The 25,929-nt window shown below is 44.4% G+C and overlaps 1 protein-coding gene across 1 annotated transcript in view; it reads left to right on the top strand.

Moving 5' to 3' along the window:
• Positions 1 to 20,547, top strand: part of NID1 (nidogen 1) — an 89,956-nt gene extending 69,409 nt beyond the window's left edge. The window contains exons 13-20 of the mRNA XM_055234454.2: positions 2,287 to 2,514; positions 5,125 to 5,297; positions 10,583 to 10,709; positions 14,599 to 14,770; positions 15,721 to 15,878; positions 16,429 to 16,552; positions 17,265 to 17,377; positions 18,385 to 20,547. Coding sequence (XP_055090429.1) covers positions 2,287 to 2,514; positions 5,125 to 5,297; positions 10,583 to 10,709; positions 14,599 to 14,770; positions 15,721 to 15,878; positions 16,429 to 16,552; positions 17,265 to 17,377; positions 18,385 to 18,506 — 1,217 coding nt within the window. The 3' untranslated portion in view covers positions 18,507 to 20,547. The remainder of the gene's footprint in view (positions 1 to 2,286; positions 2,515 to 5,124; positions 5,298 to 10,582; positions 10,710 to 14,598; positions 14,771 to 15,720; positions 15,879 to 16,428; positions 16,553 to 17,264; positions 17,378 to 18,384) is intronic.
• The last annotated feature ends 5,382 nt before the right edge of the window (positions 20,548 to 25,929 follow it).

The following is a 25,929-nucleotide window of genomic DNA, read 5'->3' as shown; positions in this document are numbered from 1 at the left end:
TGGCCTCCCAAAGTGCCGGAATTACAGATGTTAGCCACTGTGCCTGACGAAGTAGATGCTTCTTGACTAAATGTTAAGGAGATTTTTGTCAGGGAGATAGAGGTATGGTGTGGGCAAGCCCAGATCACCCTGGGAGCTCACAGAGGGGATTGGACTCAGCCTTGGGGAGCTGAACAGGCTTCCTGAAGGGAGTTAGGTGCCTAAGCTGATTTCTGAAGGATTAACTAGACAGGGAGAAGGAGAGTCACAAAAAGAATAGCATGTGGAAAGGCCTGGGAGGGAGAGGCAACAAGACATGGATGAAGTATAGCTCTTAGCAGACAGTGACGTGGAGAATGGGTACCTCCCGGTGTCTGGACATTGCTTTGTGTGGTCGATACTGCAGAGGCTACAACTCTGGACTGGTGACTGAACTCTAACCAGTGTGGAACCCACTACGGCTTGGAAGTTGTTTATTCCAGGCCATAGCTGATTGTTAGCAATTCCACAGCTTTAGAAGTACAGTTGTCCCTCAGTATCCACGGGGCATTGGTTCCTGAAGATACCAATCCGCAGGTACTCAAGTCCCTGATATAAAATGGTGTAGTATTTGCATATAACCTATGCACACCCTCCCATGGACTTTAAATCATCTCTAGATCACTTATAATACCTAGTACAATGTGAACGCCATGTAAGAAGTTGTTATATTGTGTTGTTTAGGAAATGATGACAAAAAAGAAATCTGTTCATGTTCAGTACAAACACAACCGTCCTTTTTATTTTTACAAATATTTTCAATCTGTGGTTGGTTGAATCCACAGATGTTGAACCCGTGGATATGGAGTGTTCACTGTATTTCCCTGTCTTAAGATCTGAGTTATACCGTTTAGAGGTCGATTTCCATGCCAAAAAGCAGGACATAAATAAAGGAAAACATACAAATGTTGGTAAATGCACGTGGTGGTATCTGGTCCCTGAAATCTTTGGCCTTGACTTGTTGGTTATCAAGAAGCTTGAGATGCCAGCACGGCCAACATGGTGAAACCCCGTCTCTACTAAAAATATAAAAATCAGCCAGATGTGGTGGTGCTTGCCTGTAATCCCAGCTATGTGGGAGCCTAGGGCAGGAGACTCGCTTGAACTTGGGAGGCATAGTTCGCAGTGAGTCGAGATCATGCAACTGTACTCCAGTCTGGGCAACAGGGCGACACTCCGTCTCAAAAAAAAAAAGAAGCTTGAGATGATAAAAATGACTCATTTAGAAAAAAACGAACAAAAAAATTTCTTAAAATAAAACCCAGTGATGTTCATCAATGGATAAGCGAAATATGATCTGTCCCTACAATGCAATATTATTCAGCCATGAATATGAAGCAGGTTCTAATACATGCTACCACTTGGATAAAGCTTGAGAACATTCTGCTAAGTGAAAGACGCCAGACACAAATGTCACATGTTGTATGATTCTGTGTATACGAAATATCCAGGATAGGTAGGTCTGCAGAGACAGACTGCAGATTGATGGTTGCCAGGGACTGGGAAGAAGGGGGAAACGGGGATCAACTGCTTAATGCATATGGGCTTCCTTTTGGGGTGATGAAAATGTTTCAGAACTAGGTAGAGGTTGGTAGTTACTTAGCATGGTGAATGCACTAAATACCATTGAATTGTTTACTTAAAAATGGTTCACTCGGCGGGGCACAGTGGCTCATGCCTGTAATCCTAGCAGTTTGGGAGGCTGAGGTGGGCGGATCACATGAGGCCAGGAGTTCCAGACCAGCCTGGCCAACATGGTGAAACCCTGTCTCTACTAAAAATACAAAATTAGCTGGGTATGGTGGTGTGCGCCTGTAATCCCAGCTACTCTGGAGGCTGAGGCAGGAGAATCACTTGAACCCGGGAGGCAGAGGTTGCAGTGAGCTGAGATGGTGCCACTGCACTCCAGCCTGAGCAACAGGAGCGAAACACCATCTCAAAAAAGCAAAAAAAAAAAGGTTCACTTTATGTTCTATCAGTTTGCTTCAATTCTTTTTGCCTCAATTTTTAAAAAGTGTTTTAAAAGGAACTACCTAGGAGTAAAAAGGAGATGTAAATATCATTTTCTTGACATTAAACCTATTCAATAATAATGATGTTTCTGCATTTTGAATAACTGATGAAACAAAACCCAGTGATACACAGGCAGCCCTCGTGGTTCTGAGCGAGCTGTGGGGACTCCTGCAGCCCCGCCAGGGAGCACTGACGGATGACGCACCTGACGGATGACGCACCTGACAGCTTTCTTGTTGCCTGTTTCTCTGATAGAGGTGGAGAAAACCCGGTGCCAGCACGAGCGAGAACACATTCTCGGGGCGGCGGGGGTGGCAGACCCACAGCGACCCATTCCTCCGGGGCTGTTCGTTCCTGAGTGCGATGCGCACGGGCACTACGCGCCCACCCAGTGCCACGGCAGCACCGGCTACTGCTGGTGCGTGGATCGCGACGGCCGCGAGGTGGAGGGCACCAGGACCAGGCCCGGGATGACGCCCCCGTGTAAGTGGGTGCAGGTCGTGCTTGGGCGTGTGCCTGAGAAGGACCTCGGGTGACCGGAATTGCTGAACACGCACTTGGCTCTTCTGCTGGCCCTAAAGCTTAAACTGTTCCACTGGCTCCAGCCCCACCCCTCCCTGCTGCACTCCTCTTCCCTCTCACTTACCCTGCTCCTGCCCATGCTTCTTCTCCTCCTCACCGTCTCTGTTCTCTTACCCTCTTCTTTCTCTTTCCCCACCCAACACACACGTGCAGGGTGTAAATACCCAGTGGGGCCTGCCACAGCAGTACCCTTAATGGTAGCAGAGCGGCTGTGTGTGCTCTGGGGCTTCCAGAAGAACCCTCTGCTGAGGGAGGCGTGGAGGTGGAATGCTCCTGCACTGGGACATGGCAGGGATGGTGGGGACCAACCTGAACCCTTCCCCAGGGCTCTGTGTCCTAGGCAGTAGGACCTGTTCAGACCCTTGCAACCCTTGCCCCCTTCAATCGTGCCCTGGGGCCTTTAGTTACTTGGGTTGATTTTCCAATCCAAGGAGCAAACAGCCACAGAGCTTTCTGCATGAGCTGGCTCTAAGACCATCACCGGAGGCAGTGGGAAGCTGCTGTCCTAGGGGCCAGGGACCCTGTGTAAGGCCCAGCCTGGTGGCTGTGTGACTCTGGACAGACACCTTCCCCAGCCTCAGTGTCCTCAGTCTCAACCTAAACATGAGGCAAAATAATCCCGAGAGTGATTCCCAGCTCTAAAATTCTGCTTCTGTTGCAAATGTAGAAATTGGTTATTGTCACAAATTACCAAAAGCGAATATAATGAATCTTTGAATCTCCACTCCCAATTTAGCTAATAATCATAGATTGATCTCCTATCAAATATTTCCCCAAAGCTGCTAAGAAACAGTAAAATAATTACTCAGAAACTTCACTCATTCACGCAGCCAACATTCACTGAGGGGCCAATGCTGTGGTGGGTGCTAGGATATCCAGAGGAAAGTCACGGTGCTGGGCCCCCAAGAAGCGGAAAGGACAGTGAATAAACAGGAACCGTGTAGGGAGATGAGCTTTAGGAGAAGCAGACAGCAACCAGGAGCCGAAGAGGAATCCTGGCTTGTGTGGGGCGGTAGGCTCATGGGTGAGGCTTTCCAGAAGCAACACCATGTGAGCCACGTTTCTAAGCCTGCGTATTGGTCGTGAGGGCAACGAGGAGCCTGGGGTAGGTTTGGAGCAGGCGCCCATGTGAAGCAGGGTTTAGTTTTAGAATATCACTGGCTCAGTGGGTAGAAGCTGAGAGGCAGGCTTGACAGTCCCTGGCGGGGGGAGGTGAAGGCTGTTGCACTACTTATGATGAATCCAGGTGAGAAACAGATGGATTTCAGAGATATGAAAGAGGTTGACCAGATTGGTTTATGTCACTGATTGGGTGAAATAGGCAAGATAGACAAGAGAAAGTGACCTTGGAGACAACCTTGTCCAGCTCTCATTGTAGAGAGCAGGAGACCAGGCCCTGGAAGATGCATGCCCTGAGCACACAGGCAGTGAGTGGGCGGGGCCAGGACAGGGCTCAGGTCTCCGGACACCCGATCAGCCCTCTTAGCCCTCCTTACTCCACAGCACAGCTGTGTGTCCCTCCTGGGACATTGTCTTATCAAGTAAATCAAGGAGCCGGGCCAGAGGTTGAGGTCAGCAGATGGGAAGGCAAGCCTGATTCGGAGGGAAAAGGAGCCCCTGGCCATGATTTTGTTCTTGGAAGCCCATAAATGTCATGTTCTTGCTTGTCAGGCCCCAGGCTCTCCCATCCCTGTGGCACCGGGACAGAGTGCACCGTATGGGGCAACTCATTCTGCTAGGCTCCTCCAGCATGAAAAAGCTCAATAGTTTGCACTGGAACCTGGCTCCCTGTGGGCAGGGCGTTCAGGGATGCTGTTTTCGCTGTTGTGCTGCTGCGGGTGCTGCTGGTGCTGCTCTTATTTGGTTCCTTCCTCTAGCGCCAGTGCCCGCAGCACAGCATGAGTAGCCAAAGCTTTTCTATTAAGAGGGAGGCCGGCCAGGCACAGTGGCTCACACCTGTAATCCCAGCACGTTGGGAGACCTAGGTGGGCAGATCACTTGAGGTCAGGAGTTCGAGACCAGCCTGGCCAACATGGTGAAACCCCGTCTCTACTAAAAATACAAAAATTAACTGGGTATGGTGGCGCGTGCTTGTAATCCCAGCTACTCAGGAGGCTGAGGCACAAGAATCGCTTGAACCAGGCAGGCAGAGGTTGGAGTGAGCCAAGATCGCGCCACTGCACTCCAGCCTGGGTGACAGAGCAAGACTCCATCTCAAAAAAAAAAAAAAAGAAAAAGAGGGAGGCCAAGCCATTTTGTTTTCACATGACCTTTAATGCTATGTATTACCTTCTTCATCAGTGCCCTTTGATTGACTGAGGGCTTTCTACTTCTGGTGCTTTCAACTATAAAATGGGCATTGTGTGGCTGTGGCAGTTTGTGGTGCCATGAAGGTGATGTGACCTGATGTGTGGGTGTGTGTATTGTGTGTGCATGTGTGTGGGTGTGTGTATGCATCTGTGCGTTCCTGGTGCACATGGGCCTCACTCACTGACCCCTTCTGCCATGCAGGTCTGAGTACAGTGGCTCCCCCGATTCACCAAGGACCCGCAGTGCCTACCGCCGTGATCCCCTTGCCCCCCGGGACCCATTTACTCTTTGCCCAGACTGGGAAGATTGAGCGCCTGCCCCTGGAGGGAAATACCATGAGGAAGACAGAAGCGAAGGCTTTCCTTCATGTCCCGGTGAGTGCTGGCTGATTGTACCTGGTGACAGCTCCTGCTTCAGTGACCTGGAGAAACAAGCAGGATGAGGTCAGACCAGAACCCCAGCCTCAACCCCTGGAACCATGGGTGCTCATTCCACATGGCCCTGGGTGACCATCTCTAGATGGGGCCACTGTATTGCTGAGCTGCTTGTGATCTTCTCATTCCCCTGCCAAATTCATAGTGATTCATCTTTCAGCAGCTGCTCAATTTAAGAGCCTCATATCTGCCCTGACGTAACAACAAGCATTGGAGTTTTTAGAGGCTTTCAAAGCTTCAAAGATGCATTTTGTGATTTAGGGACTTCTTTTCCCATTAGATAGCGGTTGGGCAATTCAGAAAAGCCTTTCTGTTTTATCTGATCCTGACCCCTGCCAAGAAACCAAACCTGAGACCTGCAGGCTTCCACTACAAGGCTGAGTCAGAGTTGCTGGAGCAGTGGGAGGGGCTGTGAGGGTCCCATGAGGAGTGAAGGAGAGGGAGGGTCTGAGATCATTTGCTCTTGTAAAAGAAAGTCCAGCAGAAAGCCCTATCATTCCTCACTGGGGGCACAAAGTCTGCTTGAAAATTCTTGGTAAAGCTGCTACTTGGGCCATCTTGTCTGCCACAGGCCCAGCTTTCAGTTTTTCTTATCTTCCTCCTTTCTCTACCCATTGTGTTTTCTTCTTTTTCTATTTACTCTTCCTGAATTGATCTCCATTTCATAGATGCCACACACACAGCCACATCCCTTCTTTGGGACCAGGGAGGAAACATCAGCAAAAAAGTATCCAAAATCGAAATACTTTTCAAAAGCCACTGGCAAAGAAGTCTTTATGAGATTCATGTCCTTTTCCTGCACAAAGCCCTCAAATGGGCTCCCTCTTCACTCAGAATAAAATCCAGTCCTTTGCATGGCCCTCAAAGCCCTACAGGATCTGGCCTCTGGCTCCCTCTCCCACCCTGTTCCCTACCACTCTCACCTCACTTACCGGCTTCAACCCTCTGGCCCTCTGGCTGGTTCTTGAATGTACCAGGCACATTTATGTCTCAGGGCCTTTGCACTTGCAGTTTCCCCTGCCTGACAATTGCACAGTTCACTGCCTCACTTCGTGCAAATTTCTGCCAAAACATCATCTCTCAGAGAGGCCTGTCTTGATCCCCTCATCCAGACAGCAGCCACCACTGCTCTCTAGCTCTTTATGCTGCTTTGTATTTCATCAGAGCTCTTGGCACTATGTGATGCATTAAATACCCATATTTGTGTTGTGTATCTGACATGTATCTTCCTATTAAAATAGCAGCACCACAAGACAGGAACTGTTCATTTCTTTCATGGAGGTATTGGTTTCATGTGGTATTTCTAGACCCAAAACTGCTTGGCATATAGGAAGCACTCAAAAAAATATTTGCCGAACAAATGCATGCATGATCGTGGTATTCATCTATTGCCTTGCTGAAAATGTAAACCCCTTGAAGATCATCTGTGTCATTTCCATCTCCAGCACATGCTCTCAGGTAATAGGAATGGGTTAAATTCCCTGTGAAAGACATTCTTTCCCAGGACCAAGGGGAGAGGCTAAATGTTATGTGAGGCAATAAAAAGCAGATAATTTACAGCCTGGGCAACATGGAGAAACCCCATCTCTACTAAAAATACAAAAATTATTTGGGCATGGTGGCGCATGCCTGTAATCCCAGCTACTTGGGAGGCTAAGGCACAAGAATTGCTTGAACCTGGGAGGAAAAGTTTGCAGTGAGCTGAGATCCTGGGCGACAGAACGAGACTCTTGTCTCAAAAAAAAAGCAGATAATTTAAGTGGGCTAGGTGGTGGAAGGGGGAATGCTGAAACAACAGGATAAACATTCATCGTCTTTTAAAAAAACTGTTGAAAGTGGTATTAAGTATATAAACAATGTTATGCAACTATCACCTCCATTCATCTCCGAACTTTTTCATCATCCCAAACTGAAGCTATTAAATAATACCTCCCCATTCTCCCACCACTCATGTCCTAGCCCCTGGCAGCCACCATTCTACTTACTGCCCTTATACTTTTGACTTTTCTAGGTACCTCCTAGAAGCAGAATCATACAGTATTTGTCATTTGTGTCTGGCATATTTCACTTAGCATAATGTCCTCAGGTTCATCCATATTGTAGCATGTGTCATAATTTCCTTCTTTCTTAAGGCTGAAATCTCATTGTATGGATCTGCCATATTTTGTTTATTTATTCATCTATCGGCAATTGCTTCCACCTTCTGGCTTTTGCAAATAATGCTGCTATGAACACGGGTATACAAATATCTGTTCGAGTCCCTGCTTTAACTTATTTTCGATACATATACCAAAGTGGAATTGCCGGATCATACGGTAATTCTATGTTTAATTTAAATTCCTCTATTTCCTTACCAAAACTTGTTGGCTGTTTTTGTTTTTAATGATAGTCATAACAGGTGTGAAGTGGTTTTGATTTGCATTTTCCTAATAATTTATAACATTGAACATCTTTTCACGTACTTATTGACCACTTGTATATCTTCTTTGGAGAAATGTCTACTTAAATCCTTTTGCCTATTTTTTGATCGGTTCTTTCATTGTTGTTGAGTTGTGGGAATTCTTTATATATTCTGGATATTAACTCTTTAAAAGATACATGGTTCACAATATTTTCTCCCATTCCATGGGTTGTCTTTTCACTCTCTTGATTGTGTCCTATGACGCACAGAAATTTTTAATTTTGATGTAGTCCAATTTACCTTTTTTTTCTTTTGTTGCCTGTGCTTTTGTTATCATATCCAATAAATTGTTGCCAAATCCAATGTCATGAGGCTTTCCCCCTGGTTTTCTTCTAAGAGTTTTATAAGTTTGCTCTTACATTTAGGTCTTTGATTCATTTGAGTTAATTTTTGTATGTGGTGTGAGGTAAGGGTCACTGTCCTTTTTGACTTGACCCCTTGAGGAGGAAGTATGTGCTCATCCTCCTGATTTTCCCAGTAAAAGATCATCCTGGTCCACCACTTCCTTGGTCCTGAGACCCTCCCTCCTGAATCCTTCTCTGGCTTCGTAATGCCTAGTACTGTGTCCACGACCAAGCACCCACTCCCAGGGTTTCTTGTAACTGAACAATTCAGTGTTTCAATAGTTTCCAGGCTATTGACAGAATCTAACCTCACCACATGCTGAGATCATACAGCCCAGCAGCTTCTCCCTGAGCCTCTCATGGGCATCTAAAGAAAGGAACTCCTCACTGTCTGATCAAGGGAAAAGTTTGTGCTTCTGTTTTGTTTTTAAGTTTTTATTTTGAAGTAATCAGAGCCACAGGAAGTTGGAAAGGTATACAGAGAGGTCCTGTGTACCTGTCACCTGGTTTCTCCCAAAGGCTAAATTTTACGTAAGTATGAATGCCTATAGTTTTAAAATATTTTAATTTGCAAAAGATCTCGACAAGGCTTTGCCAAATCAACCCATGGGCAGATGGCTTGTTTTGAGGTGGTTGCTTTAGATAAGTTAAGTAACTCAGTGTTCTTTCTAGGTTGGAGTTTTGTCTAAATATCACCATAGTTCGTCATACATAATGAGCACCTAATAAATACTCATTAATGAGTGACTGGCGTGTAATTGATTTGCCTCTTCTGAGGAGGGGCTGGCTTACTCAGAGCTAAATCTCAGTGGCTTTTCAAACCGAACTATAGCCCAGTAGATTTTCGTGAAACTCAAATCACATGTAAAACGTTACTCAACTTTGCCTCCTCCGGTCCTTTTCTGTCTCACTTTTGTAAGAACCAATGTGTGGAAAAGGACTCTGGGTGTGTTTGCTGAAGGAAATGTTTTCTTTCCTTAATGCCATGGAGGGCCAGAGAAGTTGATGAGCATGTTTGCTGAAGGAAATGTTCTCTTTCCTTAGTACCATGGAAGGCCAGAGAAGTTGATAAGCATGGGATGCTGTGAAGGCGGTACCCACAGTTGGGGCCTGAGCATTTGGTTGTGATGGTTTAAGAGAGTGAATATCTTAAAAGTGCACAGCGTTGTCTGGGTGCACTGGCTTACGTCTGTAATCTCAGGACTTTGGGAGGCCCAGGCAGCTGGATCAGTTGAGCTCAGGAGTTCGAGACCAGCCTGGGCAACATAGTGAGACCCTGTCTCTACAAAAAATAGAAAAATTAACTAGGTGTGCTGGCACATGTTTGTAGTCCCAGCTACAATTTAATGTAGTCCCAGCTACAATTTAAATGTAATTGTTTACATTTAACCTTATTTATCCCTTCATTTATTTGGGTCTTTTATAGTTTCATGCTGCAATGTTTTATAGCATTCAGTGTGGAATCTGGCATATTTAAAAATGTTTATCCTTATATATTTTCTGTTTTTTTGATGCTGTCACAATTATTAAGGTTTATTTTCTATGTTTTGCTAGTATATAGAAAAATAATTTTATATTGACTTTGTATCTTGCACCCTTGCTAGATTCACTTTTGGTTATAGTAGTTTTATAGATTCCCCATGACTTTCTACATAAATAACCATATTATCTTAGAATAGAGTAATTTTACTTCTTCAATATGTATGCCTTTTATTTCTTTTTCTTTATCACCTTCAAGTAGGCAAAGATTTCTTAGTATTCAAAAAGCATTAGCCATAAAAGGAAAAAATAATAAATTAGACTTACTAAACATTAAAAGCCTTTGCTCTTCCAAACACTATTAAGAAAATGAAAGGGCAAACTACATACTGAGAAGAAACAACAGGTGGGTGCAGTGGCTGGTGCTGGTAATCCCAGCACTTTGGGAGGCTGTGTCAGATGGCTTGCTTGAGCCAGGAGTTTGAGACCAGAGTGGGCAAGACAGTGAGACCCTGTTGCTACTAAAAAATTTAAGAAATTAGCTAGGCATGGTGGCACATGCCTGTAGTCCCAGCTACTTGAGAGTCTGAGGGCGAGGATGACTTGAGTTCAGGAGGTTGAGGCTGAAGTGAGCAGTAATCACGCCACTACACTCCAGCCTGGGCAACAGAGACCCTGTCTCAAAAAATACATATTTATGCATATATACATACACACACACAAATTCCTACACATATAGATGTGCGTGTATATGTATATGACAAGAGCTTTATCTGAAATATACAAACAACTCCTACGACTCAATAATAATAATTTTTAAATGAGCAAAACACTTGACACTTCATTACAGAAGATATCCAAATGCCTGTAGGCACGCAAAAAGATTCTCACTATCGGATGCTTGTAGATGGACCATTCTAACCACTGGTCTTCACTTCCAGGCTAAAGTCATCATTGGACTGGCCTTTGACTGTGTGGACAAGATGGTTTACTGGACGGACATCACTGAGCCTTCCATTGGGAGAGCTAGTCTACATGGCGGAGAGCCAACCACCATCATTAGACAAGGTAAGCAAGCAAATATCATTTTTCCTTTCTGGTTTTGCTTCTAGCAGCCAAAGTGTCCACGTATGCCAGAGAAGAACAGCAAATGAAGCCAAGCTTTCATAAACATTTCTCAGTCTTTTGTTGCATTACTATGATAAAGTGCGTGAGGTTTAGGCACAATCTACTTTTTTTTTTTTTTTTTTTTGAGTCAGAGTCTCACTCTGTCGCCCAGGCTGCAGTGCAGTGGTGCTATCTCGGCTCACTGAAAGCTCTGCCTCCTGGGTTCATGCCATTCTCCTGCCTCAGCCTCCCAAGTAGCTGGGACTACAAGCGCCTGCCATCATGCCTGGCTAATTTTTTGTATTTTTAGTAAAGACGGGGTTTCACCGTGTTAGCCAGGATGATCTCCATCTCCTGACCTCGTGATCTGCCCGCCTCGGCCTCCCAAAGTGCTGGGAGCCACCGCGCCCTGCAGGCACAATCTACTTTTCAGTGTTCAACCTCAATTCCTCAATTGAGGAAATTCCTCATTAAGGATGCCAATCTCAACCAACGACTCTGTGCATTGTTTTTCATGCCTACGTTCAACAAATCAAGACTATTTTACATGGGTATGATTTATCTAGTTCAAAGACCATTACAACAAAAATCCAAAGGCCTCTAAAAATTCCACTGTGCCGAAATGGTCAAGTATTATATGTTGCTTAATTCAGTGACTCATCAACTGACTTGGGAATATTTTTGCTCATATGGCATTGTCATGCTGATGATATTTGTTCTGTGGAGTCATCTTGCGTTCTTTGCAAAATATTCACATCAAAGATACATCTTTAAAATAGAGCAGCCTCATTTTGTATTTCTTTTTACTTGGCACTGAATGTAGTTTTTTCTATTTTCAATGGAATGTTTCCCTCACAATTGATATTCTAGAAGATTTCCTGCGCCTGTGGAACAACTCCTGAAGCGTTTTTTCCCTTCTTTGTTGCCTTCAGTAGAGATGATGCAGCAGGAATGAAGCTGAGGTTAAATTAACTATGTCTGGCTTTGGACATAGACCCTGAATCCTTTTCTGGAAGCCAGTAGGCTATTTAAATTATGTCTTCCAGTTTTCATGCTTTGGTTTAGTGAAAAACAGTTTGAAAATGCCTATCTCTGTGTGTTAAAAATGTTATTGTTATTATCCACGATTTCATTTTAAAACCCAGTGGAAGAGGGGAATAGGTCATTGTTTGCTATTTCCTGTTGCTTTTGGAGCTCATAACCATCCAAGAACGCTGTAAGCACAGTAAGAAGCATTCCAAGCAAAAGCCTCGTTACTGTGAAAACACAGAATTAAACCAAAATATGATCTTTGTAGAAGAAAGATCACTGGGAATAATTTTCTTTTTTTGTTTTAAGAGAGAAAGAAGCTTCCAGTTATCTCCTTAGCATGGTACAGGTTGGTCCTTCTCTAGTGAGTGACAGTGACAGTTAGGTATCATTTTCTTTTCTTCCTTATTTCATAGCAGCCCAGATCCCAGGCTTTTCTTTCTTTCCTTAAGTTACAGTCCCAACCAAGTATCTTTAAAAAGTATTTGAGGTAAGCAGTAAGGAATACTTCTTCCTCGGACTGCACATTGAAGGATAAGATTTTCCAGACCCTTCTCTTGGAAGAGTAGCTCATAAAGAAGTATTTTGGGTTGAGGGAGAGGAGGGTTGGTTGCTCTTGGGTTTGAGACTGGGACCAGGGCTGGTTCTTTTTTTTTTTTTTTTTTTTTTTTGAGACGGAGTCTCGCTCTGTTACCCAGGCTGGAGTGCAGTGGCGCGATCTCGGCTCACTGCAAGCTCTGCCTCCTGGGTTCACGCCATTCTCCTGCCTCAGCCTCTCCGAGTAGCTGGGACTACAGGCGCCCACCACCACGCCAGGCTAATTTTTTGTATTTTTAATAGAGACGGGGTTTCACCGTGGTCTCGATATCCTGACCTCGTGATCCACCCGCCTTGGCCTCCCAAAGTGCTGGGATTACAAGCGTGAGCCACCGCGCCCGGCAGGGCTGGTTCTAAGGAGACGATATGCATGGAGCTCATGGAGCTTCCTCAAGGTGCCTCGCAAAGACACTCTCACACAGCAGCTTGTATCCTCTGTTTTCTTTGCGTGTATCTGAGTGGCTCTTGTCTCTCACACAGGATGTGCTCACGCCAAATATACTCCAGAATGACTTATTCTGGCTCTATCTGAAAGCCAGAAGGGACCTTTGGAGGTCAGTCTCACTGTCCCTGTTCATCTAGGGACATGGGAAATATTTTAATATTTTATAAATCTCTACTTTGGGTTTAGATAATAAAGACCTTGTTCAAGTGGGGTTTCTAATTCTCAATAAACTTCCTCTGGTGGGCTTGCTTTCTGGGGGCTCTGATGTGTCCAGCATCCAAGGTCACCACCATATTAGGGCTCTGGCGAAGGCTAATGCAGAGGGGGCTGAGGGTCTGCATTGCTTGTATGTTGATAAAAGAACACAGTATTGGAGCCAGATGTGGTGGCTCATGCTTATAATCCCAACACTTTGGGAGGCCAAGGCGGGGGATCGCTTGAGGTTAGGAGTTTGAGACCAGCCTGGCCAACATGGTGAAACCCTGTCTCTACTAAAAATACAAAAATTAGCCGGGCATGGTGGTGCGCACCTGTAATCCCAGCTACTCAGGAGGCTGAGGCAAAAGAATCGTTTGAACTCAGGAGGTGGAGGTTTGCAGGGAGCCGAGATGGCACCACTGCACTCCAGCCTGAGCAACAGAATGAGACCCTGTCAAAAAAACAAACAAACAAACAAACAAAAAAACACACAGTATTGGAATGGTTTCCTCACACCCCAGATCCCTCAGGTAGGGTAGCCCGTTCTACTTCCTACTTATACTCCAGTCATACTAAATGACCTTCATTCCTTTAATCAGTAGAAGGGAAAGAGTCCTAAGTGATATCAATAAAACACAAATTGTTATTATTAATTTTAAAAAACTATATAATAAAACACCAAATGAAGTCTTCAGCTTCCAGTAAAGTTAGATGGGTGCTGAGGGTTTGCAGTGAAGGTTCATGTTACCCAGTGGCAACTCCTGGCTTGAAAATCCATTGCTATAACCCAGTAAAGACTGGGGTGTGATTTTTAATCACTGACACCCCTTCTTTGTACCCCTTATACTTGTATGAAAGTAATAACAGCTATGCTTTCTTGAAAGTATTATTTCTGTGAAATGACATTTATCCCCCATAACTAATGAACAAGATAGAACTATTTTCCATTCCCCATCTTAAGATCTTCCACTGCCTCCCCTCTGCCTAAGTTCTAAGTTCATTAACACGGCCTCCTACCTTCATCTCTGACCACTCCCCCACCCTCATAGTCTCCAGCCACATACAATGACATCCTGTTCACTTCAAGCCAACGTCCAGCCTTCCTTTATACCTATGTGCCAGTCCTGCTACCTAAAAAGCCCTCATCCAGGATCCTTGTCTGACAAAGTGCTATTGGTCCTTCAGATGCCAGCTTCAAGCAATGTCACCTCCCCCAGGAACCCCTCCCTGTTCTCCCCAGGCTGGGGTTCCTCCTCCAGGCTCCCATAGGACCTGGAACTCAGTCTCAACTGTGGTTGGCTGTGGGCTCATGCAAAACTGGGCCTCGGCTGAGTCATTGTTACTGTCCTGGTTCCCAACATGCAGCATGATGGATACCCACAGAGTGAGTAAATGGCATTTTTGAATTTGTCACTTTGAGTGTTGTTTATCTTATAAACAACAAGCATTTAACATTTCCATTTGGTTTCTTAAAGTGCAGGGATTGGACACCATGTGAAATAACATTGAGTATTCAGAAAAACCTCATCTCACCTGCTTAGAAAACAAAAAAAATTAGAGGAGCTCTGTGTTCCCTTCTAGATCTTGGAAGTCCAGAAGGTATTGCTGTTGATCACCTTGGCCGCAACATCTTCTGGACAGACTCTAACCTGGATCGAATAGAAGTGGCGAAGCTGGACGGCTCGCAGCGCCGGGTGCTCTTTGAGAACGACCTGGTGAATCCCAGAGGCATTGTAACGGATTCCGTGAGAGGGTATCTTTGTGTAAATATGTGTGTGCATCTCTTTGATTTGCATCTGCCCTTTTAGAGATTCTCAGATGTGAGGCTTTAACTCCAGCATCGCTCTCCTGAAATTAATGAGTACAGGACGAAAGAGTCTACGGTTGGTGACTTGTAGATATCCATGGTACAATGCCGAACATTTATTACAGTGCGGACTTGATACCATGTCCCGCTTTCAAATCTTTTGCTGAGATACTTTACAAGTTGGCATGCTCAGAAATTGGATATTTTCCATATGGCTTCAATGTGGATCAACACTCAGGTTATATCAACTCCAGAAGAGTAGCAGGGAGGCATAAATGGACCCCTGAGGCTGCTTTCTGGGGCAGACCCAGCCTGAATACCCTGGAGTTCCCTTCCTGCGTGTTTCTTCGGCACATCCATGCTTTTCCTTCTTACTGCAAGCTCTACCTCTTACACAACAGGCTCTTAGCTCCTTGACACTGATTCCTTCCCTTTGAGACCACATCTCCTATTCTGTGGCCACTCAGCCACCTCCTTGAAGGCAGGTGCTTTGACCACAGCCCCTGCCAACAACTGCTTCTTGTCCTAATCTGGTCCCCTGGGTCTGCTGTGCTCTCCTCCATGTGGGCCTCATGCAGGGAATTCCATGTATTTATGCCAATTATAGCGTTTTACTTTGTTTTCTTTTGCTAACAGCTTCATTGAGATATAATATGTCAGTTATGTTAAAGGGAACCAAATTTGTTAGTAACAGAAGCACCAAACTCAAATGAGGAACCAAATCCAAGTGTCTTTGCAAAAGAAAATGTGTTTTATCACCTCTCGATCCTTTCAGGCGTTCTGTTTTCATGTCTGCCAATCACTTCATTGAAATTCTTTTCAAGTGCTTTTCATAAACTTTTTCTCATGCATCCTTATTATTTCTTTTCCTCTTTCCCCCCTTTTTCCTCCTCCAGGAACCTTTACTGGACAGACTGGAACAGAGATAACCCCAAGATTGAAACTTCCTACATGGACGGCACGAACCGGAGGATCCTTGTGCAGGATGACCTGGGCTTACCCAATGGACTGACCTTCGATGCGTTCTCATCTCAGCTCTGCTGGGTGGATGCAGGTGATGGAAAGCTGGACACTGTCCAAGGCGGGTCTCAATCTCCTAAGGCAGGGGTGGGCAAACTAGGGCCCTGGGGCCAAATCTAACCAGCCACCTGTCTTTATATAACCCAGAATCTATGAATGGTTTTTACATTTTTAACTGGTACATTAAATATATACGGGTACAAAATTGTATAGATACCTGCATACTGTCCTTGGTTTTGCCTCTTGGCCTGCAAAACCTGAAATAATTCACTATCTGGTGCTTTAAGAAAAAGTTGGCCACCCTCGTCTTGTAAGTGGCACTGCAGAGAGCCTGGAGTCACCCTGATACCGATAAGCAATTTGCAACTTACATTACTCTGCACTGGTTCGTGCCTCCCCAGCAGCAGCAGCACAGGAGGAAGAGACAACTTGCCAGGTTTTAAGAGCAAGCCCCATGTGTTCTCTGGGATTTGTCATCGTAATGCTTAATTTCTCCCACTCTTGCCCTCATTACTTTTGTTTTTTTTGCACAAAGGGGCCATTTCTTGCGTGAACAATGAATGACTTCTTTCCACTCCACACAGGCACCAATCGGGCAGAATGCCTGAACCCCAGTCAGCCCAGCAGACGCAAGGTTCTCGAAGGGCTCCAGTATCCTTTCGCTGTGACGAGCTACGGGAAGAATCTGTATTTCACAGACTGGAAGATGTACGTCAGCTGTAGCCATGGGGGCTGCGTGGGCCTGCCTCTCCACCCACTGTCTCTGGGAGGCCAGGCCCTTCCCATCTGGCCTCTTGGCTTGACTTTTGAGCCTCCAGAAATGTCCCCTCTAGAGATGTCTCCTCTCCCTCATCCTTCTGGTTGTTAGGAGCCAAGAGACGAGCATGAAGGAGGAGGGAGGACAAGGCCCCAGGGCACAGGAGGTGCCATTTATCATCCACATGTTCCTGACTGTGTGGTTTCAAGTCTTTAAACCTGGACTTCCTCAGCACGTCTGTTCTTTCCCCAGGAGCTGGCCCAGGGTCACGTGGCTGGTGGGCTCCATGTCCACTTCATGTCCCTGCTTCATTATAGTTGTTAAACTGCAATATTCCCACGGCCTCTTCTTGACCACCCCTTCCTGCGAAAGGAGGGATTAAACTAAGAAGACAACTGGCCAGGGGCTTCTGTCTAGAAAGCTCATTTCCTGCCTGGGATTTAGAGTGGGAGGGGAAAGCTAGCTGGTCTTTATCCTTTTGTAAAATGCCAGAGAAATGCAAGCTTGGCCCACCCCAGGAGAAGGAAGGGATGTCTAGGAAGAAGGCCATCATGTCTGTTTATGGCCTCCAGTTTATCCTCAAAATGACAAAGAGGCTGCCTTTTAGATACAAGTTCAAGCCATCAGATGTGTTTTCACCTTCTGCCCTTTGGTGCTTTGTAGGAATTCCGTGGTTGCTCTCGATCTTGCAATTTCCAAGGAGACGGATGCTTTCCAACCCCACAAGCAGACCCGGCTGTATGGCATCACCACGGCCCTGTCTCAGTGTCCCCAAGGTAACTTTCCTGTGCTGTCACTGTTGGGGTACTGGGGGCACCTGGAGGCTCAGAGCCCACACTCTGGCTGCTACCCGTATGACCACTAGTAGCCTTGATTATGCCATAAGAGAGATCCAGTCCTTTGCATCCAGGGTCTTCATTAGCAGGTGAACCAGTTAAATAAACAGAAAATATTAGGTCATGAAGTCATCAGGATGAGGAAAAGCATTGAGTTTTGGGCTGGGTATAAAAGTATAGGGTCTTCAGGTTCCAAATAGTCAGGTTAGGATATTACAGTGTTAGGATCTCTGCTGCTTTAAAAGTCCATCCATTTGGCCTAACAGCAATAACAATAATGAATGATAAGAATTGAAAACATACGTGTGGCACTTACTGTGAGCTACGAACTTTACATATATTAACTCACTTAGAGTTCTAAATATTTTGTATTCGTTAGTTCATGTAATCCTCATAGCAACCCTGTGAGGTAGGTACTATTATTATTTCATTTCATAAATAAGCAAACTGAAGCAACTTGCTCCAAGTCACACAGCTCATGGGGTGAGTCCAGGCAGCCTGGCCCTGGAGTCTGTGCTATGCTGCCTCTTGAAGGCCTCTCCCCTCACCCACTTTCCTTCTCAGCTTCCCTCATCTTCTCCTGTCAGTGTGAAGCTAGGAGTGCAAGCTACATAAAAAGAACTTTGCACTTTAAAATTCCAATTCCATGTTATAATCAGAGCTGGAGAACTTCCCCTGAGATCTGTTTAATAGCCTTAGTAGAAAATCTGCATAACCCCCAAGTTGGGAATCAGTGTTTGTGTCTGTCTGGTTTAATGCTGATAAAACAAACAATGGATCAGCTCAGCTGACTGCCTAGCACAGTGTCTCCATTCTCCTGAAGCCTTCCTAGCATGGCTTCAAGGAAACTAAAAGGGGGATCACACACAAGAAGGAGCCCACTATCTTAAGTGGCTATGGAGTCAGGTCAGAGAGAGGGCTATTGAACTGATTTCTGCCTTTTCCAGGCCATAACTACTGCTCAGTGAACAATGGCGGCTGCACCCACCTCTGCTTGGCCACCCCAGGGAGCAGGACCTGCCGTTGCCCTGACAACACCTTGGGAGTTGACTGTATTGAACGGAAATGAAGACAAGAGTGCCTTATTTCCTTTCCAAGTATTTCACAGCAACACTCTACTTGAAGCAACTTGGTCCAGATTGAAAAGTGTCCTCTGGCTGAGTGGCCACTAGGCCAAGACCCAGCCCAGCCTGAGCCCCAACAGCTTTTCCCTTACTGTTCCCCAAAACATGCACCCTGGACTTCTCTAATAGAAAAGTCTCCACCCCTACACAAGGACAGAACCCTCCACCCCTACCCCAACCCTCAGACAGACTTATACACCCCTGAGTGAGGATTACATGCCCATCCCAGTGTCCTAGGACCTTTTCCCAACACTAGCCCCCCAGTGGTGAACAGAACCTCCCAAATTTGAGTTGCACCCTTCCCTGTGGCCTTATGAACTCAGCCTCACTTTGAGGTACCCACCATCCTGTCAGCTCCTTGACCTATGAGCCAGGGCCTGACTAGGAAAAGTTGGGAGTTAAGGAGGGAATTAGCATTCCTTAATGTTTTGTTTTGGTGCTCTGAATTTCTTCTTTATTACAGTCCTATAGTTTTACTCCTCAGTTCCTCACCATCATTGTCTTGTCTTAGACCCCCATTATAATGTTCATGCTCTGCCTTTTCATCAAAACCTACCCTGTCCTAGAGATCTACGGGCATTTGGTGGATGATAATGAGCAGCCCCTCCCAGATAGAATGTCAATATTTGAGCAGTAGGATATTGGCATTTGTTAGTTAAAGGCTTAAATCAAAAGAATGTCCAATGGTAGGAATTTCAAGGTGTAGGTCAGATATTTGAGAATAGGGGATTGTTTTGATGTGCCTTAAATTATACCAAAGATTACTAATTATTCCTCTTTGCCCAAAATACTTGCATCCAAGGTTCTAGTCTCTGTTGCTGTGCTGGTCTTTAGCCCCACTGCTGGCACCAATGTCCCTCCTTTTCATGGAGACCTATCTGAGGTACAGGATGGGGCTGGCCCCAGATGGTGTCCCACCACAGTCCCTCACCTCTGGCCTCCACATGACAGAACCAATTTACACTCAACCATGACCTCACCCCTCCTTGGTTTCTCCCTCGATCTGTGGCCCTTTTTGGATGTATTCTCATCTAACAGCACAATCCGGAAAGACTGAATTGAATATTTATACTAATGGTTCATATCCTTTATTGCTCAATGATCTAATTAAAGGGATCATTGCCACATTTCATGTTTATATTTCTACAATTTGTTTAGAAAACATCTCCTGACCGTATCAGTAGCTCATGTTATCTTTTTATCAACTGCTTCCCAGAGTCCTAAAACAATAGAAATTTTGGATTGAAAAGTTCAGCATAAGGAGTTTGAGTCAGTAAAGGATGGGCTAAAGGAGTCGAGAAGATTCAATGAAAAGTATCACAAAAAAGAGATTGATCAACAAGAGAAATAAAAAAGCCCAAGAGGAAGTGGTAGGGGAAGGAATTTAAGAACAGCAATAAGTAAAACTCTTAAGTAACTCCAAAAAGAAAATGGTACATTTTGCCAAAGACCACTTATACTTGAGAACATGGAAGAAATTGCCTGATACTCTCTTTGGGGAAAAGAGTCTCTCCTCTTTTCCTCAAACCCCAGTACACTCAGCCTCTCCGCCCCACCTTCTCCTGACTTTGTCCTCACTTGCTTCTGCAGTACATTGGAACCTGAATTGAAAGAAAGTCTTCCTTGAATAATTGGAGTTTGTCTTGAGAGGCAAATATAGCCCCAAGAATCACAAGATTCGAGGACCATGTAGGTCTTTTACATAGCCCAAATCCATAAATTAGTCTCACTTTCTTTTCGTATTTATCGTTTCATATTAAACCCTCTATATCAAATGTTCATCATGATTTTGTATGATTTTTATAACTATTTTATTCATTTTATTAGATTTATCCTAAAATTTTTTAATGGTAAATTCTTAAACTGTGGAAACCACTGAAGGTGCTTATTAACTGTTCTCCCAGATTTGTACAAGTATTGGATGATTCCTTGAGTTTACAGCTGTACAAATAGTGTGGAAAATAAACTCTTTTGTTAAAAAGAAAATCTTCCTCTATCTTTTTTGAATGAAGAGATTTAATTTTGGGAGGCTGATTCACGATAGACAGATAGACAGCCACTTAATAATCTGCAAAACCTGTGGAACCCAGAAACTCTTACCCCAGTATTATGAGAGCTAGTATGTTTCTCAACCACAAAAAAACTTAGGGGTTGTAATTTACCTAAAAATGAGTAGGCTGAGTGCAGTGTCTCACACCTGTAATCCCAACACTTTAGGAGGCCAAGGTGGGTGGATCACTTGAGGGCAGGAGTTTGAGACCAGTTTGGGCAATACAGGGAGAGTCCATCTCTGCAAAACATCAAAAAAAAAAAAAAAATTAGCTGGGCATGGTGGCACACACCTGTAGTCCCAACTACTCAGGAGGCTGAGGTGGGAGGAATCTGGGAGGCCAAGGCTGCAGTGAGCTATGATCGTGCCACTGCACTCCAACCTGGGCAACAGAGTGAGACCCTATCTCAAAAACTTAAAAAATAAAAATAAAAAATATATTATAGATTTCAAGCCACCCTTTTGGATATCGTTTTCATTGAGAAAATATATTCTACAAGCAGGCAACAGAAAAAAGTTTTCTGATTCAGCTCTGGAGATAAGCTATGTTTTAATTCTTTTTTTACCTCCAGAAGGAAGAAAGATGCTTTCCTGGCACTGGCTATGGAGTGAGACCCCTGGTCTGTTCTAAGCTGCCACCAACAGGCAGTGCCACTCATGCTGGCCCCTGGGTGGGATGAGAATGGCCTCTGACTTGGACAGAGTGAAGGGGGCTCAGAAGTTGCAGGAATGAGGTGTCCAGAGCTCAGTTGTTGCAGAGAAGGGAATTGGCACCATCAATGGAGCCAGTATACAGCCTGCCAGTGTGCATTTCTTGAAAGAGACAACTTATATATGTTAGGGCTAAAATTTCCAGTGTTTTATGCTGGCCATAAAATCTGATTACTCAAAGATGATATCATGCTCCATGGTGGAGATAAGAAGCTCCTGGAATCTATCCCTCCATTAAAACAATTGAACTGGCGAGAGCTGTCTGATGCAACTATTTTGGAATTCAGATCTTAGGGAACACTTGCAGCACCCAGGAGAAAGCTTGATGAGGAGGCTGGCAAGTTTTGATCAATTTCAGCTCTTCACTTACTGGTGACTACCACCCACCTTGATCAGCCCCAGGGCAGTCAGTTGTGGGGACAGCAGCTCAGGTACTTAGTGTGGCTTGCTGGAGCCAGGTTGGACAATAAAGACCCAGTTTTCCAAAAACCAAGGTTGTGGGTTCTGATTACTGATTGTTGCTTTTGATCCTTGAGGGGCTAGCATATAGGGAAAAATTTTCATGATACTGGGTTTGTCAAACATTTCTTGGATAGGATATCGAAAGCACCAGCAACAAAAGAAAAAAACAGGTAAGCTGGACTTCGTCAAAATTAATACTATCAAGAGAGTAAAAAGACGACCCATGGAATGGGAGAAAATATTTGCAAACTCTATATGTGATAAGGAATTAATATTCAGAATATAACTACATTTCAACAACAACAAAAGCAAACAATTTAAAAATGAGTAAAGGATTTGAATAAATATTTACATGAAGAAGATATACAAATGGCCAATAAGCATATGAAAAGATGCTCAATATCATTAGTCATTAGGTAAATGCAAATAAAAACCACAATTTGACACCAGTTTACAGCATTAGGATGGCTTTTATCAAAACAAAAAAAAAAAAACAAAACAAGTACTGGAGAGCATCTGGAAACTTTGTCCATTGCCGATGGGAATGAAAAAAGACAGCTTGGTGGTTCCTCAAAAAGTTGAATATAGAATTACTATATGATCCAGCAGTTCCACTCCTAGGACTATACCCAAAATAATAGAAAACAAGGGCTAGAACAGATGCTTGTGTGTTACTGTTCATTGCAATATCATTCACTGCAGCCAAAAGATGGAAACAAGCCAAGTGTCCATCAACAGATGAATGGATAAACAAAATACGTTATGTACATAAAATGGAGTATCACTGAGCCTAACAAATGAAATCCTGATACATGCTACAACATAGATGAACCATCAGGACATTATGCTGTGGGAAATAAGCCAGACACAAACTATCAAGCAATATATATGCTTCCATTTGTATGAGGTATCTAGAATGGACCAATTCATGGAGACTGAAAGTAGATCAAAGGTTACTGGGGGCTGTGGGGAGGTGGAATGGAGAATTATTGCTCAATAGCTACAGAATTCTTATTTGGGAAAATGAAAAGTATTGGAAATAGACAGTGGTGATGGTTGCACAATATTGTGAATGTAATAAATGTCAGTGACTTGTACACTTAAAAATTATTAATGGCCGGGCGCAGCAGCTCACGCCTGTAATCCCAGCATTTTGGGAGGCCGAGGCGGGCAGATCACAAGGTCAGGAGATCAAGACCATCCTGGTCAACATGGTGAAACCCCATCTCTACTAAAATGTAAAAAATTAGCCAGGTGTGGTGGCACGCACCTGTAGTCCCAGCTACTCGGGAGGCTGAGGTAGAGGAATCGCTTGAACCCAGGAGGCGAAGGTTGCAGCGAGCCGAGATTGTGCCACTGCACTCCAGCCTGGCAACAGAGCAAGATTCTGTCTCAAAAAAAAAAAAAAAAAAAATTATTAACATGGCAAATTTCATGATATATACATATTTTACAATTTTTAAAATTAATAATGTAATATACCCAAAACCATTGCAGGTATACTTTGAGTGAATTACATAGCATGTGAATTATATCTCAATAAAGCTGTTTTGGGTGGGCACAGTGGCTCACATCTGTAATCTCAGCACTTTAGGAGGCTGAGGCAGGAGGACAACTTGAGGCCAGTAATTTGAGACCCCCATCTCTACGAAATCTTTTAAAAATTAGCCGGGTGTAGTGGCAAGTGCCTGTAGTCCTAGCTACTCGGGAGGCTGAGGCAGGAGGAGTGCTTGAGCCCAGGAGTTTGAGGTTACAGTGAGCTATGATCATGCCGCTGCACTCCAGCCTGGGCCACAGGGCAAGACCCTGTCAAATAAATAAATCAGCTGTTTTTTTAAAAATCACTGTAATTAAAAACAAAAACTCCTGGATACTCCTGGTTGGCAAAATGCTGATCCTTGCTGTGGCTGGCTGAATTCTAAAGATTTCAAGATTCTAATTTAGCACTGCTCTGAAGAGACTTTGCAGATGGAATTTAGATGACTAAGTAGCTGACGTTAAAACAGGGAAATTGTCCTGGGTTATCCAGGCAGGCCCTTAAAAACAGGAGGCAGGCAGAAGAGTCAGAGAGATAAGGCAGAAACAGAAAGCAGTAGAGGAGAGGGTGAAGGGGGAGACGGACTGTTTACACTTCCCTTTAGGTTATAGTTCACTAGGCACAGAGAAACCTTTAGGCAGAACTTAAAATATGTGAGTAGCTTTAGGCTAAACTTGATTTAACAGGGAAAAACAGGACTTTGCAAAAATTCTTTTAGGGAGTGTTCTATCCAGCACATTTGAAGACCACAGGTCTGGAAAGCGGAGAAGACGCGACCCAGAGCCCTCCGCAACAGCGTCACTGCCCAGATCTGGTTCTCAAGTCGGGCTGCTGTTTTTCCCTTTTTTCTCTTCCACCAGGATGTCAGGCGCTGCTGAAAGCTGCAGCCCGAAGGATTTAGAATTCCTTACAACGGAGAAAGGGTCTTTGCTCAGACAACATGGACTTAAGAGATGGAAGGGCCAAAAAGTCTTGAAAACAGGCTCGAAGAGCGGCTTCCTGGTAGCTGGAAGCTTACGTGGAGACAGATGAGCTTAACTGGCAAGCCTGCCTGTGTGCTCTCCAGCGCCCGTGATTCAGTTTAAATCTGGGCGGGTCTTCTCAAAGACAGTTCCAGAAGAGGCCACGTGAGGGCAGTAAGAGCCTCTCAATGCCTGTTTTTGGCGGAAGAGAGAAGTGGGGGCGGAGCGCGGGGAGTGTCCCAGGCCTGGCTACCCAGATAACTTCCCCAGAAGAAGCCACGCTCAGGCCTTCCCATCGTCCCACTCAAGAGCTTTCTTCATATTGGTGAGTTGCCTAACCTGCTACCAAAAGAACTTCCCAATTATGGTCAAGCCTCTTCATCTAAATTCAGATTTCCACCAAATAGCCCAGCACTTTTCCTCCCCAAGTCACCTCCTTACTCAATAAACATTTACAGTCATTCATAACACAAGATCCCCAGCAGTGGGCTCAGCATCGTACACCGAGGTACGAATACACAGAAGTATTCCTGAGTGTATTCTGTGTATGCAAAAGTGCATACGTCTCTTCATGGACCAGGTTCTGAGTGAATCTAAGTGGAGAACGCGGAATAGCAGGCTAATTCCAGAAAATTCAGGGCCTTTGCAAATAAGCGGGCGTGTAGTCACTAAGCCGATAGTAATAACAGGTGGTGCTAAATGATTGCTTCAAACTACTTTGTTAAGGGGATCAGAGAAGGGAGAAGGCTCAGGAGAGATAGTGCAGCAAGAAGCTTTTATTAGCTGGATGGAAATGGGAAAACTAACGCAGGATAACCTTATGCAGTAGAATTTATTGTGCCCATTGAGTAAGGCAGGAAACTGAGGGTTAAGGAGGTGAAGTAACTCGGCAACGGTCACGCCGTCAGAGCAGAGTCCAGCTCCGGATTTGGTTTACTCTAAATATCCTTCCTGACCACCCTTTTTAAGAAATACCTTAAATAAAAATTTATTTTTAATTTATCTTACATTATTATTTATTTGTATTCAGCACATTTTCATTTAGAAAGTTGGAAAATAAAGGCACAAGAAAAATAACAGTAATTTCATTACTCAATAATAGCCTCATCACTACAATCTTGTCCCAGAAATGTAAACACACACACACACAATACTGTTACATATATTTTTGTAAGATATATATATATATAAAAAACAAAAAATGCGATCCTGTTATACTTAACAGTATTTTTGTTTTCCATTTAAACAAATGTGCATATGAACATTACTTTGAACAACTACATAATAGTATCATACTCTATTATATGGACAAGAAACTCTCACCAATTCATTTACTGATGAACTTTTAGGGTGTTCCTATGTGTTTTTTGATGTGATAAATAACAATAAACATCCACCTACTTTTTTTTTTTTTTTTTTTTTGAGAGTCGCGCTCTGTTGACCAGGCTGGAGTGCAGTGGCCCGATCTTGGCTCACTGCAACCGCCACTTCTGCGGTTCAAGCGATTCTCCTGCCTTAGCTTCCTGAGTAGCTGCAACCACAGGCGTGTGCCACCACGCCCGGCTAATTTTTTATATTTTTAGTAGGGACAGGGTTTCACCATGTTAGCCAGGATTGTCTCAATCTCCTGACCTCGTGATTCGCCC

Source organism: Symphalangus syndactylus, chromosome 19 (genome assembly GCF_028878055.3).
Source record: "Symphalangus syndactylus isolate Jambi chromosome 19, NHGRI_mSymSyn1-v2.1_pri, whole genome shotgun sequence".
Classification (NCBI taxonomy): domain Eukaryota; kingdom Metazoa; phylum Chordata; class Mammalia; order Primates; family Hylobatidae; genus Symphalangus; species Symphalangus syndactylus.
This window is presented reverse-complemented; position numbering and strand designations above follow the sequence as displayed.